We start from the raw sequence: 12,713 nt of genomic DNA, 5'->3' as shown, positions 1-12,713 counted from the left end.
TGGTACAGTGTAGTCAGGCAGGTAACGTTCTCCTGGCATCCACCAAACCAAGACTTGTCCATCAGACTTCCAGACAGAGAAGCATGATTCGTCACTCCACAGAACATGTTTCCACTGCTCCAGAGTCCAGTGGCAGTGTGCTTTACACCACTCCATCTGACACCTGGCATTGCACTTGGTGATGTGAGGCTTGCATGCAGCTGCTCAGCCATGGAAGCCCTTATCTAGTAAGGAAGAAGTTTCACGAATTGACTTATTGCAAAGGTGGCATCCTATGACAGCACCACGCTTGAATTCACTGAGCTCTTTAGAAAGACCCATTCTTTCACAAGTGTTTGTAAACCCGACTGCATGGCGAGGTGCTTGATTCCACTACAAATCCAGACCAAGATTTGTTTCAACCAACCAGTTGAGTATAAAGAGTCACATTCACAGAGTACTCAACTGGTTGGTTGAAACAAAACCTTGGTCTGGATTTGTAGTGAAAACTCTCTGAAACTGAAATCTCCACCTCTGTTGATTTATACCCCTGTAGCAATGGGTCTAAATGAAACATCTGAATTCAATGTTGAAGAGGTGTGTCCCAATACTCTTGTCTATGTAGTGTAGTGTATGTGCCATCCCTTTCCCTGCTCCCCTGTGGTCATTGGGTGTTACCTGTAGATGTTGTAGTGTGTTTGTCTGTGTAAACTCCTTCTTGGTTCATCAGATGGCCTTGCGTTCCCCTGCTTATCACAGCCCTAGTTAGCTCCAGTGTTGTCTATCTGATTTTGTTTCAACCACTCATGGTCTCTTTAGTTGTATCTGTTTGATGTTTGTTGTTACTAATAAAGTTTCTGTGCCTAAACCACAAATTGGATCATCATTGCCTCATGCCTTGTCGTGACAGTAGAAGAATGAGACGATAACTTTCATTCTTCCTTGTGTTTCCTGTAAGTTCTCATTAGACGCAGCTACTATGGTGACGTCTCTGTCCTGCAGGAAACTATCAGCAGGGGACCAATTTACAGAGGCTTTATGGTCACCAGGACAAACACACGTGAAACGAACTCTCCAGCTTCTTTCCCCAACTTTATTACCAACAGACTCCACATCAAAAGCCCTATAAATCACAATTAGCATCAACACAGCTATGAAGGACTCTCACAAGGAAAAAGTTTATAGTAACTTAATATCATCATGCACACTGATGGGAAAATACGTTCTTAAATATGGAGTTCAAAACGACCTGCCTGCCATCCTTCAAATGAAAATAACACTACAACTAAAACTGTGAATACTGTACAGACATGTTTAAGAATATTGGAACGGCTGATTCAGGAAAAGGCAAAATGGATATGAGTGATCAGTGTACTGTATTAATTAAAACCATATGAATGAATGCTCAGAATCACTAGAGATGTGAAAATAATATTCACTGGGGCTGCTGCTATAACTGAATGACACATTGTCCACTCGTTTCCATGCAGTTTAGATATTTTGGATGAAGGGAGGATAACTCCATTGCTTACATATTGAGGTAACCATTTTGTTAAAGACTCACTCAGACCCCCACTTCATCACAATCTTCAAATCTTGCTGCAAACATGTTCACTTTATCTGGTGGTCAAAGGAAAATTTATATTTCTTATTACTTGATATAATTACGTGATTAAACACTATTTTGGAATGACTATATTTCCCATATTTATAAGTGGTTATGCAATAATGTTTAACATGTTATAGCATTTTTACAGTTTACCTTCGCTTAGGAATAATAATTCAGTTGTGTTAATCTGTTTCCTTATGCCTCAAGCACAAATTGAAGGTCATCAAAATGTTTGAAATTACAAAGCACTGCTAAATAGGTTCAGGCTAGTAAAAGCTGCGTTTCAAACAAATCTATACCCACAAACACAAAAACAAAGTGCAATCAAGAAACACACTCTTTCCCATCCCCTAATACACATCTGTACTGTCTTAAGTAGTATTTCAAATCTCCTACACTGTACATTTGACATAAATCATGTTTGTCTGTTGCCAGCAACCAAAACACTAAGCTGCACAAGTGCAGAATTCCAGATGGAACTGATTCCTGTAACCTCCAGGTAAAATGCTCAGCTATACTCTTTATTTTGTGGGTTATTTAAAAACATCTGTAAGTGAGAATATACCTGAAATAATTTGGGTCCATTCGTCCATCTTCTAAGTGCTTATCCTGGTCAGGGTCTTGAAGAGGGTCTGGAGCACATCACTGGCAGCAGATAGCATAAGGCTGGACTTCATGCCACAAACAGGACATTATCCTGTAAGCCTAACTGCATGTCTTCGGGGTGTGGGTAGAACACAGGGAGACCACGCAAACTTTACATACACTGTCAGAAAAAAGGTACCAATCTCTACCTTTGATTGTCGCTGGGGCTGTACCCTTAAGGGTCTGAAAGTTGTAACCAGGCTGTAGGTAATATACCTTTTAAGATATAGAAATGGACACTTTGTGGTACAGTAATGTTGTTTATGCCTTGGGCATGTTCTTCAGAGTCCATTTCTGTAGTTTAAAAGTCATAGTTACCAAGAGCTATAGGGTACAATTGGCAGACCCTTCAGGGTACAGCCCCGGTGACAAACAAAGGTAGAGACTGGTACTCTTATTTCTGACAGTGACAAGTAAAGGTACAAACATGGAGCACAGATGTCTGTCACTGTGCCACCCTGAAATAATATGTCTATAATTTGTATAGACTATTTATGTAATTCTACAACAGAAATATTATTTCAAGAAAATATTAATATTGATTTCCATTTAAACATTTTCCTTTACTGACCATAATAAACTTGTTACTGTTTGATAATAACCTGAGTATCCGGCAAACATTTAGTTTTGGATATGTAAATAGCAGCTTCTTTGATTTTTTTAAGGTATTTAAGGCACAAAACGTCTAATCCTCGCCATGACTTTAAATCAAAGGCAGATTCTCCATTGACGACAAACATTTGACCAGCCTCTCGGTGCTTCTGGCCAATCGCAGCGCTCAGAGAGGACGAGCCTTCAGCGGCCGTCTCTTGCTTTTACTCTTATAACACACCAACAGTCATGTGATGGCAATATAGTACTACTACAGTAGGCAGCAAAATCCGAGAAGCGTCGCCTGGCATTGCAATGAGAAGCTTCTTTCAAGGGCAAATTAAAAGCACCTACCTACAGTTTATATTTTTTAATCGGGGAGGGGGAAAGATATACATTGGAATATAGGAATCTGTGCTTTTAAAATCTGAAATAAGGTAAGATTAGATGTTTTTCTCGATCGTGTGACTGTAAAGTGGCGTTTCTTCACTACAGCATACTGAATGCTGGAGACAAAACATGTTTACATTGAATGTTGGCAGCAGCGGTACCCTCACTGAAACATAAGGAAGCGAAATATCCACATCCGTACTGTTGATATAAGCATGTGGCACTGCACGGAACGTTAAATGAACAGAATTAATATTAATGCAGTAGAAATTAATTATGAATAAATGACAATATATCACTTCTGTGATGACATATTTAATTTATTATTTGCAATTGCTGTTATATTGTTGTATTTTATATATTAAATTAGAATCCAAGTATTGTGTACTTAATGCTTATCAGCAGTTTATACGTGCGCAGTGACCATGACCGTGGTTTTATCGCCAGCGTTTACTTAACCAAGAAGATCTTTTGGAGATTATTTGCATCGTTTTACTCTTTAACTGAACGGAAATCATGCTAGTTTTAATATCTAAATTAATTATCGGATAACACGTTCTATGACAATCGTGCTAATAATATTGCAATCGCTTGCTATTTCTCGGGTTACTGTCGGGCACTGTAAATTAGTGTGGCTTGTATAGGGGGAGCACAGACAACCATACTTCAGATGTGAAAAGTACACTCACTCTTACACACACACGCAATAATTTATGGTTTCTCGGTCTGGGTTACACTGACGGGAATTACGTGGCGTGCAAAAGCCTAACAGATCTTAAGGGACGATTAGTACTGTATTTCAAAAGAAATTCTCGTGAATAATAGTATGACGCAAGCTATAGACAGATAAATAATATTTGAATATACTGTACAGACATTTCAGATTGAAATCCATATAACTGAGAGATTAATGATCGTTTGGTGTCAACCGGTAGTGAACTTAGTGAGACATTATTTTGGACTTGCATTTGTATTTAAAGAGCCCACTTTTTCGTTACAAGTGAACTTGGCAATGACGAACACAGCAAGAATGCAACTTTGTAGATGGCTGATGGGTGTCTTTATGAAATGATTTTTAAACGGTTTTAGACTTTTAAATATATAGTAAGGATTAGCTAATATATATTGTTGCGTGAGAACATTTTTATTAATTATAAATATGAATAAAATGAATGATTTTTAATTGTTTTCCCTTTGCTTTCCTTTTTATCATTTTCACAGAACTAACATATTTGTGTCTACATTAATCTTTGCAATCCTTTTTTTTTCAGAAAGGGGAGGAAGGGGAAGTTATTCACAGAGTTCACCATACACCTGAATTTAAAAAGAAAGACTAAAATTTTTGTCTTCTGGACCAGGAATGGTGGATCACTTGGTAGCGTGTGAGGAGACCTTTTTGTCTTGCACGGGCTCCCCGTCAGCACACCATCCGGCGGACATGGTGACTGACGCCGGAAGCTACCAGGTGCTTCCCTCGCCATTCTCTGAGGATGACTTGAGCGACTCCTCCAGCCCGCGCTCCTCCTCCAGCCCGCGCTCCTCCTCCAGCCCGCGCTCCTGCTCCAGCCCCGAGTCTCAGGTGCTCAGCTCTAGCTACGGCAGCAGCTCCAGTGCTGAGAGCCAGGACAGCATCCTTGACTTCCTGCTCTCCCAGGCCACCTTGGATGGTGCATCAGCAGCCCCCATCTGTGATGTCCTTTGGGGGTCCCGGAAAGACTCGTCATCGCAGCCTGTGAAAGAGGAGAGCTTTGAGTTCCCCATCTTTGCGGCTGAGATGGAGGCCCAGGCTGGGCTTTTCCAGCCCACCCTTGAGGAGATTGAGGAGTTCCTTGAGGAAAATATGGAGGTAGTAGCCTTGAAGCAGGAGGTGGGTGAAGGGACGACCTTGGAGGTGTGCGGACAGAGGTCAGCAGTGTCTGATGGTGACACTCAACTCACAGACCAAACAGTGCATAGCACTGGTGTTGTTGTCATTGCAGGAACCAAGAGCAAAAGTACACAGTCAGTGCCTAGCATAAGCTCAAGCTCCTCAAATGGGATTACAAAGCAGGTGGCTTCAAGGAAACCTCTAGACACTAGTGGACTTCCCGTCATTCTGCAGATTCAGCCTGTCCAGATCAAACAAGAACAGAGTGCTCTTCCAGCCACGCCAGACATTAAAATCGCCCAGCTGCTGGTCAACATTCATGGCCAAACCTTTGCCTTGGTTCCACAGGTGGTCCCGTCCACTAGCCCCAGCATGTCCTCAAAGTTTGTCCGCATCGCTCCAGTCCCAATTGCTGCCAAGCCTGTTGGCCTTGGGGAGGGTGCTGCTGGGAGCCAGGCACTGGGCCTGTTTGCAGGCAGTCAGAAATTCCAGAAGAATCCTGTTGCTGACCTCATCAAAATGCACAAATGCACTTTCCCGGGATGTACCAAGATGTACACCAAGAGCAGTCACCTGAAGGCCCACCTGAGGAGGCACACAGGAGAGAAGCCCTTCGCCTGCACCTGGCCTGGCTGCGGATGGAGGTAATACTAGATAAGCAAGTATATCTGTTGTTTCCAAAGTAAAGCTCCAGGGTTCACAGGTTCCTCTGTTGTCTGATTGCAGAGATTGTTACAGAGTTAGGTTTTCACCCTCTTGACATTATTGTTCATCTACGGTGCTTTTTTTTTTGAAGAAGCTCATTCACTGTTACTTCCCAGAATAGCAGATGCTATAAGTAGGATCTTACAGAATCCTACAAATGAAATGTTAAGATATGTTTAAGAAAATTCTGTAATTCTGTAATGTTTGATATCGACAAATATGATCAACAGTTTAATGAGCCCCAGTTTCCAATCTCACTTGTTCATGTGTTCTTGCAGTGGGAAGGTTACATTTTATATTTTCATTTTATCTTGTCTCCAACTCGTTTATCACAGCTGGTTAATAGGGGTTGTAGTTGAAGTTTTCATATGTTGCTCTTCTTCAACCACATTAAATTTATAGTTCCTCGTGTTCTAATTTTTCCCCTTGTCTGTTTTTCTTTTATCTTCAAGCATAAGATAAGATATCACCTTTGATGTGAGGGCTGACTTTGCCCCATGCTGACTGCCTGCTTGCAGTCGGCCTAGATTAAGGCTTTTGCTCTTTCAAATGGTGACTCATTTTCGATGAGGTTGATTTTACACCTCAGCGTTTACCATTATCATTGAGCATCATCGCCTTTTGTAATCCCATTGTTCTTCTGTTTCCATACGTCATATGTGCTGGTGACCAAGTGTGATATCTTTGAAGCTATGTAGATTGTAAACCTGTATGCTTCTAGCCTAGCTTCTCCTTTAAACCTCTCCGTTTGTAAACTCTTTTTATCAGTGACCCGGTTTAGCAGCTGAAGCTATAACATGAAGCGCAAAGAATGCTTCTAAGTCCAGTTTCTGAAGTTGTCCTATTTCAGAAAGTGGAAGCATAAATGGAGAATGCACTTCTATGTCTATTATTTGAATGTTGTGTTTTCCGTGAGCGTATACCTGATTCTTTTGGCTTTCCTTTGCAAATAAGAAAATAACGCGTCATCCAGCCACTGAATTCCACATGGTTCGTTCGGTGTCTTCTGGCATGAGCCCTGGGGGATTAAGTGGGTGTCACCAGGCTGCTCTGCATGAGTCTGGGGGTATGAAGTGGACTGCGTGCCACATGGCCTCACGACAGCAGCCTTGCATGCCCTCCTCACAGCTGCTGTGTGTGCATTTGGAGCTCAGCTTTTCGTACAAATTCTGATCTGCCGTATTCGGCCCGCTGGAAGTGGAACATCTGTCATGTTGATTTGTAGCACCAAAAATGAATGCTTGAGATATTTCTGGCTTTTTTAAAATATCATTCTGACTGGACTGTGATTGCTTCCGCTGTAATTTTAAGTCAGCGTAACGCAACATGTGCCTCAAAGCTAGAGACGCTGTTTGAGTTGTGTTGACTAGCCTTGTGGTCCCTGGCTTCCTTCTGCTGAGAGATGACAGCTGTGCAGAGTTCATAACACAGCCCGCCATTTATCCCAGATGTGTATACATGCATGATACTGGCATGATTTTTCCGGGCTAAAGTTTCTGACGTGCAAACACTGGGAGTGCTAGGCGTGATCCATAGGTTCCTGGCAGCTGGTTTTATATCTTCTGGTCTCGATTACAGGGCAGCGATGGGAACAAACTGGAAATCGTACTTGGCCGCCGCCCCTCAACAAAGCCAGCTCAGCTGCGTGTTTATGATTTAAGGCAGCATGTTCTTTAAGGATGTAGATGCATTGTAACATTGGGATTGCTGGCTTGCCATAACACCACTGCAAAAACCTGGATCTCTCCTAGAAGAGCATGCAGTTGTCATTTTGCAGCAAAGATGATTAGAGATTAGAGTTTAGTAAACAGCAGTACAACCATTGATACAGCATTTAATACTGTCACAATTGTTGATGCCAGAGTATCTTGTGTGTAAAAGACTTTGCTTTTGGCATAAATATGCTGCCATTATAAATAATAATATAAATGATACTGTTGATATTCGCAGCTGAGCAATTTCAGGATTTTTGACTACCCAGAAATTTGCTGTGTCAGATGAAAAGACTTTAAAACAAATAATAATTACATAACTATTTGTAACATAACCAAGGCAGGTGGCTAATTTTGATCCAGAAGTTAGCGTCTAATTTGTATTGTATATTATTCATTTTGAATGTATATTATTGATTATGAGAATTTATCTATGTGTCTATCTGTCTGTCCGTCTATTTACATTCTCAGCCACAGACAAAACTTGTTGGATCTTGAATGAGAAAACGGTAAAGGTGCTGGGAGCTGTTTTGGTTTTAGTACATAAGCACTCACTCTTAGAAACTGCCTCTAAACTGTAAAGAGGAAACAAAAGTTTCCCAGTGAATAGTTGCCACGGCACCGTCCACTGGCACCTTTAGCTTGAAGTGCTTCAGAGGGATTGGGCTGGAGTTTCTTATCTGAGCCATCCAGACTCCATATAAAGTTCTTCATATAAAGAAAATGGAAATAGTTAAAGCTATAACTAGTTGTGATATTGTAGTTTGTTATAGTTGATTTTTGTTTTTTTACCCAGTAGTTGGGGTGCATGCTTGGAACGGCTCAGAATGCCGAATGTCTCAGGAAGCACAGCTCGGCAGATCCGTCACGTGAGGAGAATGTTGAATAGGCTCAGCTTTGGACGGTGCCAACTGGCAACAGACCTGTGTTCTAGAGAGCTGTTTTCTCCAGAACCCATTTAAACATGCTGTTTAAACAACTGTTTTTGAGCTTGAAGCTACAGGGTGCTGAACATTCGGCACTGTAGTTAATTTACCTGACATTTGAGTTAGTTATAGACTCTGGGCCTATGAAAAAATGCAGGTCCAGGAGATTCCCTGTGTTTCTTGAAAATGATTAACTGAAATTTCTTTTGTGCAAAATCCATTTCCGTGCAGTGTATTCAGTGTACAGATGGAACGCAGGAGTTGATTTTCATAATGTGTGCTATTTAACTGCTGTTTAATTTAACTAACTTTACACTTGGTTAAGACAGCAGTGTCTCCCATCAGATTTGTCTATCTGGTTTTCCACACAGCTGCAGTTCTTTCCCTCCAGTCTTAGATCAAAAAATATCTGGTGCCACCTGTTTCCCCATAACCATTTCATTTTCAGCACAGGACTCAGTTTAAGCATCTAATTTTAAGCATCTTTTACCTCCTGTTTGCATCCCGTTTGCATTGATTCCGCATGTATTTTATTTTTGGTTTTTAATTAGTTTGTAGTATTTGTGAACCTGTAGATCTTTACTCTTAACTTGCCCTGTCCAGATGATGTGAGCTCAATTTCAGCTTAAATTATTTCATTGAGTGCATTCAGCTGTTTTCTAACAGTTTCTAAAGATAAATTATCTTCTGTTCTAGCCTTGGGCTCACTGTTTGCTTGTGTTAACTTCAGTTCGGCCTTTGTCTGCAGTTTGGATGAGATTGTGTTACAGACATCGCTCTAGCCTGAGTGTCATGAAGGAGCAGTTTTTGTGTAGCAGAGACCTACAGTGTATCATTGAAATGCACTGAAATCTGTCTCTCACTATTTCAACTCTGATTTATAAGGGAAAAGAATTATGGCTGGGTTCTGCTTCACTTGACAATTTTAACAAAATTGAACCCCGATGAGTATGAATGATATTAAAAGCTAAAGGTGACTTTCTGCTATTGGCCTGGTCAAATATGTAAGAGTGGGGTTTGAATTACAAAGTACCGTTCGTCGGGTCTTTGCTTTGGTACAGTATGTAATCTACTTGTTCTCTCTCTTGAGATGTGTGTCCTTCAGTTTTTGTCTGTGCAACCCTTTCCTTCATGTGTCTCTTGCAATCTCATTGTGTTTGTGTATGTTCCTCAGGTTCTTCATGTTCCTCATGGTGTCTCTGTATCTGTCTCACAGGTTCTCACGTTCGGATGAGTTATCCCGACACCGTCGCTCCCACTCTGGTGTGAAGCCCTATCAGTGCCCCGCTTGTGACAAGAAGTTTGCCCGCAGTGACCACCTGTCCAAACACATCAAAGTCCACCGATTTCCACGAGGCAGTCGGACAGTGCGAGCCACCAACCGACCCCCAGGACCCCCCATGGACTGAGCGAGATATGATCGTGTGTATGTTGGAGTGTGGATGTATGTTGAGATAGCTCAGTTATGGTACTGTCATAATTTATTGTTTGAGGCAAAAAAAAAAAGAAAAAATCTGAGAAAGCAACAACACAAACTGTTACTTGATATTACATCTGTATGGATGTTCATAATGTCTTGGATTTTTGTATTAAGTCTTTTGCTTCCTATACAAAATTTAAATTAAAAAAGATCAACAGTATATTATTCAAAATTTTGTTTTTTTTGTACTTTGAGGTCTGATTTATTGATATATCTGCCTTACGAGTTGCATGAACAGTAACAAAAGCATCAACATTCCTTGTATTATGTAATGATGCCGATCAATAGCTGTGGATTTTCAGTTGTTACCTAAACCCTTAAAAGAACACCAAGACACATGTGAAAATTTGAACTACTGATTAACACCAGGATCGTGTCAGGATAAGCTACAAGTAAACTCAGAGATGTTAATTTTTATTATGAAGCATCATTACGAGAAAAGAAAACTGTGATCCACTCAGCATTTGTTAAGAAGTAGTCCAACTGACCAACAATGAACCAAGATGAAAAGCAAGATGCACATTTATGATTGTGAGATTTTGTGTGTGGACTAGCTGCCCTTTTAATCAGTATTGAAATATTTTTTTTTATTTTGTCTTTTAATAAGCCACTGGTTTTATTATTTTTTGTGCTTACGATTAAAGTTAGTGCTTATTAAGGCCAATATACTTTTAATATCAAAATGTCATATACATACTTGGCCTTACCAGATTAAACATGCTTAATGGGGCCAAATACTTAGTTGAGGTATTTCTGGTAGCCAGGATCTTCGAGGGCAAAAAAAAAAATACCGTCAGTACGATGGCGCACAAAAAAGTAGTATTATTATGACCTTTGAAGCAGCTGAAGCCACAGGATTCAAAGTCTCTTTATTGCTGAAACAAAATCTGCCTCAAGTCATCAAAAACACGAGAGTGAAACAGCCGCCCCTGGCGCTGGAACGATGCTGTGGCTCTGTGATTTTGGCGTCACTTGTACACAAGAAAACTGGAAGTGCACGGTGCTAAACTTCCTTCGAGCAACCCAGCCCGACGGGCAACGTGGAGATGTGTTTGGCGTCTGTTGAATGTGTAATGTCACCCGGGGACGGCCTTGTTCCCTGACTACCTTGCATGTATTTCATGTTGGCGGAACTGACTTATCATTTGACACTGAGATCAGGGCAGTGAGCAGGCCTGGACAGGGAGTGTGTATCCAGGAAGGCATTGTCCACGCTGGGAGAAGGTCTTTGTACTGTTCTGTGCATTCCTCTATGCCCTTAAACCAAACAGGGTCAGCCTGTATGCCATGGAAATGCAGCAGCAGTCGTGACTGGTTATTGTGTTGGTGTTTAGAAGACTCTGCATACAGCAATGCATTCCTCCCGTCTGAATGAAACGTTTGTTATATAACAGGTGTGTGTCACAACCAATGAATGTATGTAAATAAGCAGACATGTAGCTGCATTCATGTGAATCAGAAGATCCTTCCAGTAACACCATAAGTCTGTGACCTTGTATATTTCTGGTAGAAAGCTGTATACAAGTGTATATAACGACAATTCATTATATATAAATATATATTATATATTTTTTCCTTGTTCTTCATAAGAGGCATTTACAAATAAAATTGAAAAAAAAAGTTTTGTGTGCAATTGTTTTTTTTTCTTATTATTATTATTTTGATCGAATATATATCGGCTACAAACCTTATTTAGTGCAGTTACATGCCTTTAGGCTGTTTGTTTTATCATATAGCACATGCTGCCATGATTGGAGAGATGTGCCCACGTCACATGGAAGACATTTGCTCTGTTATTTTTCCTTATTTAATGAAACTCCGCCCTTAGCAGTAATTCACTCTAGTCTCACAGCTGCCTCTTCAGAGCTTAGCAGTCGACCACTACTGTCGTTCCTGAGGCTGCTGAGTCATGCCACCTGAGGACAGCATTTCGGTGTATAAGTTGGTTCTTGGGGCTTGACAGCTCAGATTTACACACCTGCACCTTGTGGGCTGGGAGGGATAGAAGCTATTCTGAAACATGGGAGGACTTAACGCAAGCCAGCTGTCCAGGGCTCCTGTGGTATAAAATCTGCAAAGTCTTCCATGGAGGAGAAAGGAGAAAGTATCCCATAATAGTTAAAACCAAGGTGTAATCCAGTGATCTAAGGGTACCTTAAATCCAACAAGTTATCCGGCTAAGCAAGAAATTCACCTTCGTGATACAGGCCCCTTTTCTCCGCTTAGTTTAGGGTACCCCAGTTTAAATAGACTTCATCTTTGTTCATTTACATTTAGCTCCAACTATCTTACATCCAACATGTTATCTGGCTGAGCAAGAAGAAATCCTGCCTACAGCTGTTTTTTCTAGGCTCTGATTGACAGAGCTGTAGACCAATAAAGACCCTCCTTTCTAGTTTTGACAGATGCAACTTCAGTGTTAAACAGGTTAAAAATTTTAGATATCTTGGTATGTTTTTAAGGGTTTCAGAGCCAAAAACCAAAGCTAAGCTAATTTCATATAATAAAAGTTAGCAGTTACTGGTTATATTTAGCTTGCGCTATTTTTTTAGTGATCAATTGGTTCAGCGTTATTGAATTAAGCTGTTAAGGTTAACGAATTAGTGCTAATCAAAGCTAATTTCTCAGTTATCTGTGCCCACCATTGATTTCTGTCGATAGTAAAAGTTGTAAATGTACAATGTTTGCCATAGAAGGCGTGTGTTTTGTTAGTGCGTAACTAAATTAATCTGAATGCACATGATTTTCTATGTGAGTACATTTTTAATCAGGTCAATGCTATGACTAACTTCCATAACTCTTCTCTCTA

General features: G+C 40.6%; 1 protein-coding gene across 2 annotated transcripts; it reads left to right on the top strand.

Annotated features, from left to right (window-relative positions):
* The first annotated feature begins 3,051 nt into the window (after positions 1-3,051).
* LOC111840387 (Krueppel-like factor 15) lies at positions 3,052-10,733 on the top strand. Of its 2 annotated transcripts, none has more exons than XM_023805145.2 (3): positions 3,052-3,261; positions 4,573-5,725; positions 9,641-10,733. In XM_023805145.2, the coding sequence occupies exons 2-3, from the start codon at positions 4,575-4,577 to the stop codon at positions 9,831-9,833; spliced, it is 1,344 nt and encodes a 447-aa protein (XP_023660913.2). In that variant the 5' UTR covers positions 3,052-3,261; positions 4,573-4,574; the 3' UTR covers positions 9,834-10,733. The 2 variants fall into 2 exon arrangements, with proteins under 2 accessions (XP_023660913.2, XP_023660912.2); XM_023805144.2 differs by having other exon boundaries at positions 3,053-3,261; positions 4,486-5,725.
* The last annotated feature ends 1,980 nt before the right edge of the window (positions 10,734-12,713 follow it).

Source organism: Paramormyrops kingsleyae, chromosome 6 (genome assembly GCF_048594095.1).
Source record: "Paramormyrops kingsleyae isolate MSU_618 chromosome 6, PKINGS_0.4, whole genome shotgun sequence".
Lineage (NCBI taxonomy): Eukaryota > Metazoa > Chordata > Actinopteri > Osteoglossiformes > Mormyridae > Paramormyrops > Paramormyrops kingsleyae.
This window is presented reverse-complemented; position numbering and strand designations above follow the sequence as displayed.

Bases quoted from the DNA above. Each gene is read 5' to 3' on its own strand.
- LOC111840387 (XM_023805145.2), top strand. From the start codon at position 4,575: ATGGTGGATCACTTGGTAGCGTGTGAGGAGACCTTTTTGTCTTGCACG. The intron at 5,726-9,640 runs GTAATACTAGAT...TCTGTCTCACAG, and splicing joins TGGCCTGGCTGCGGATGGAG to GTTCTCACGTTCGGATGAGT.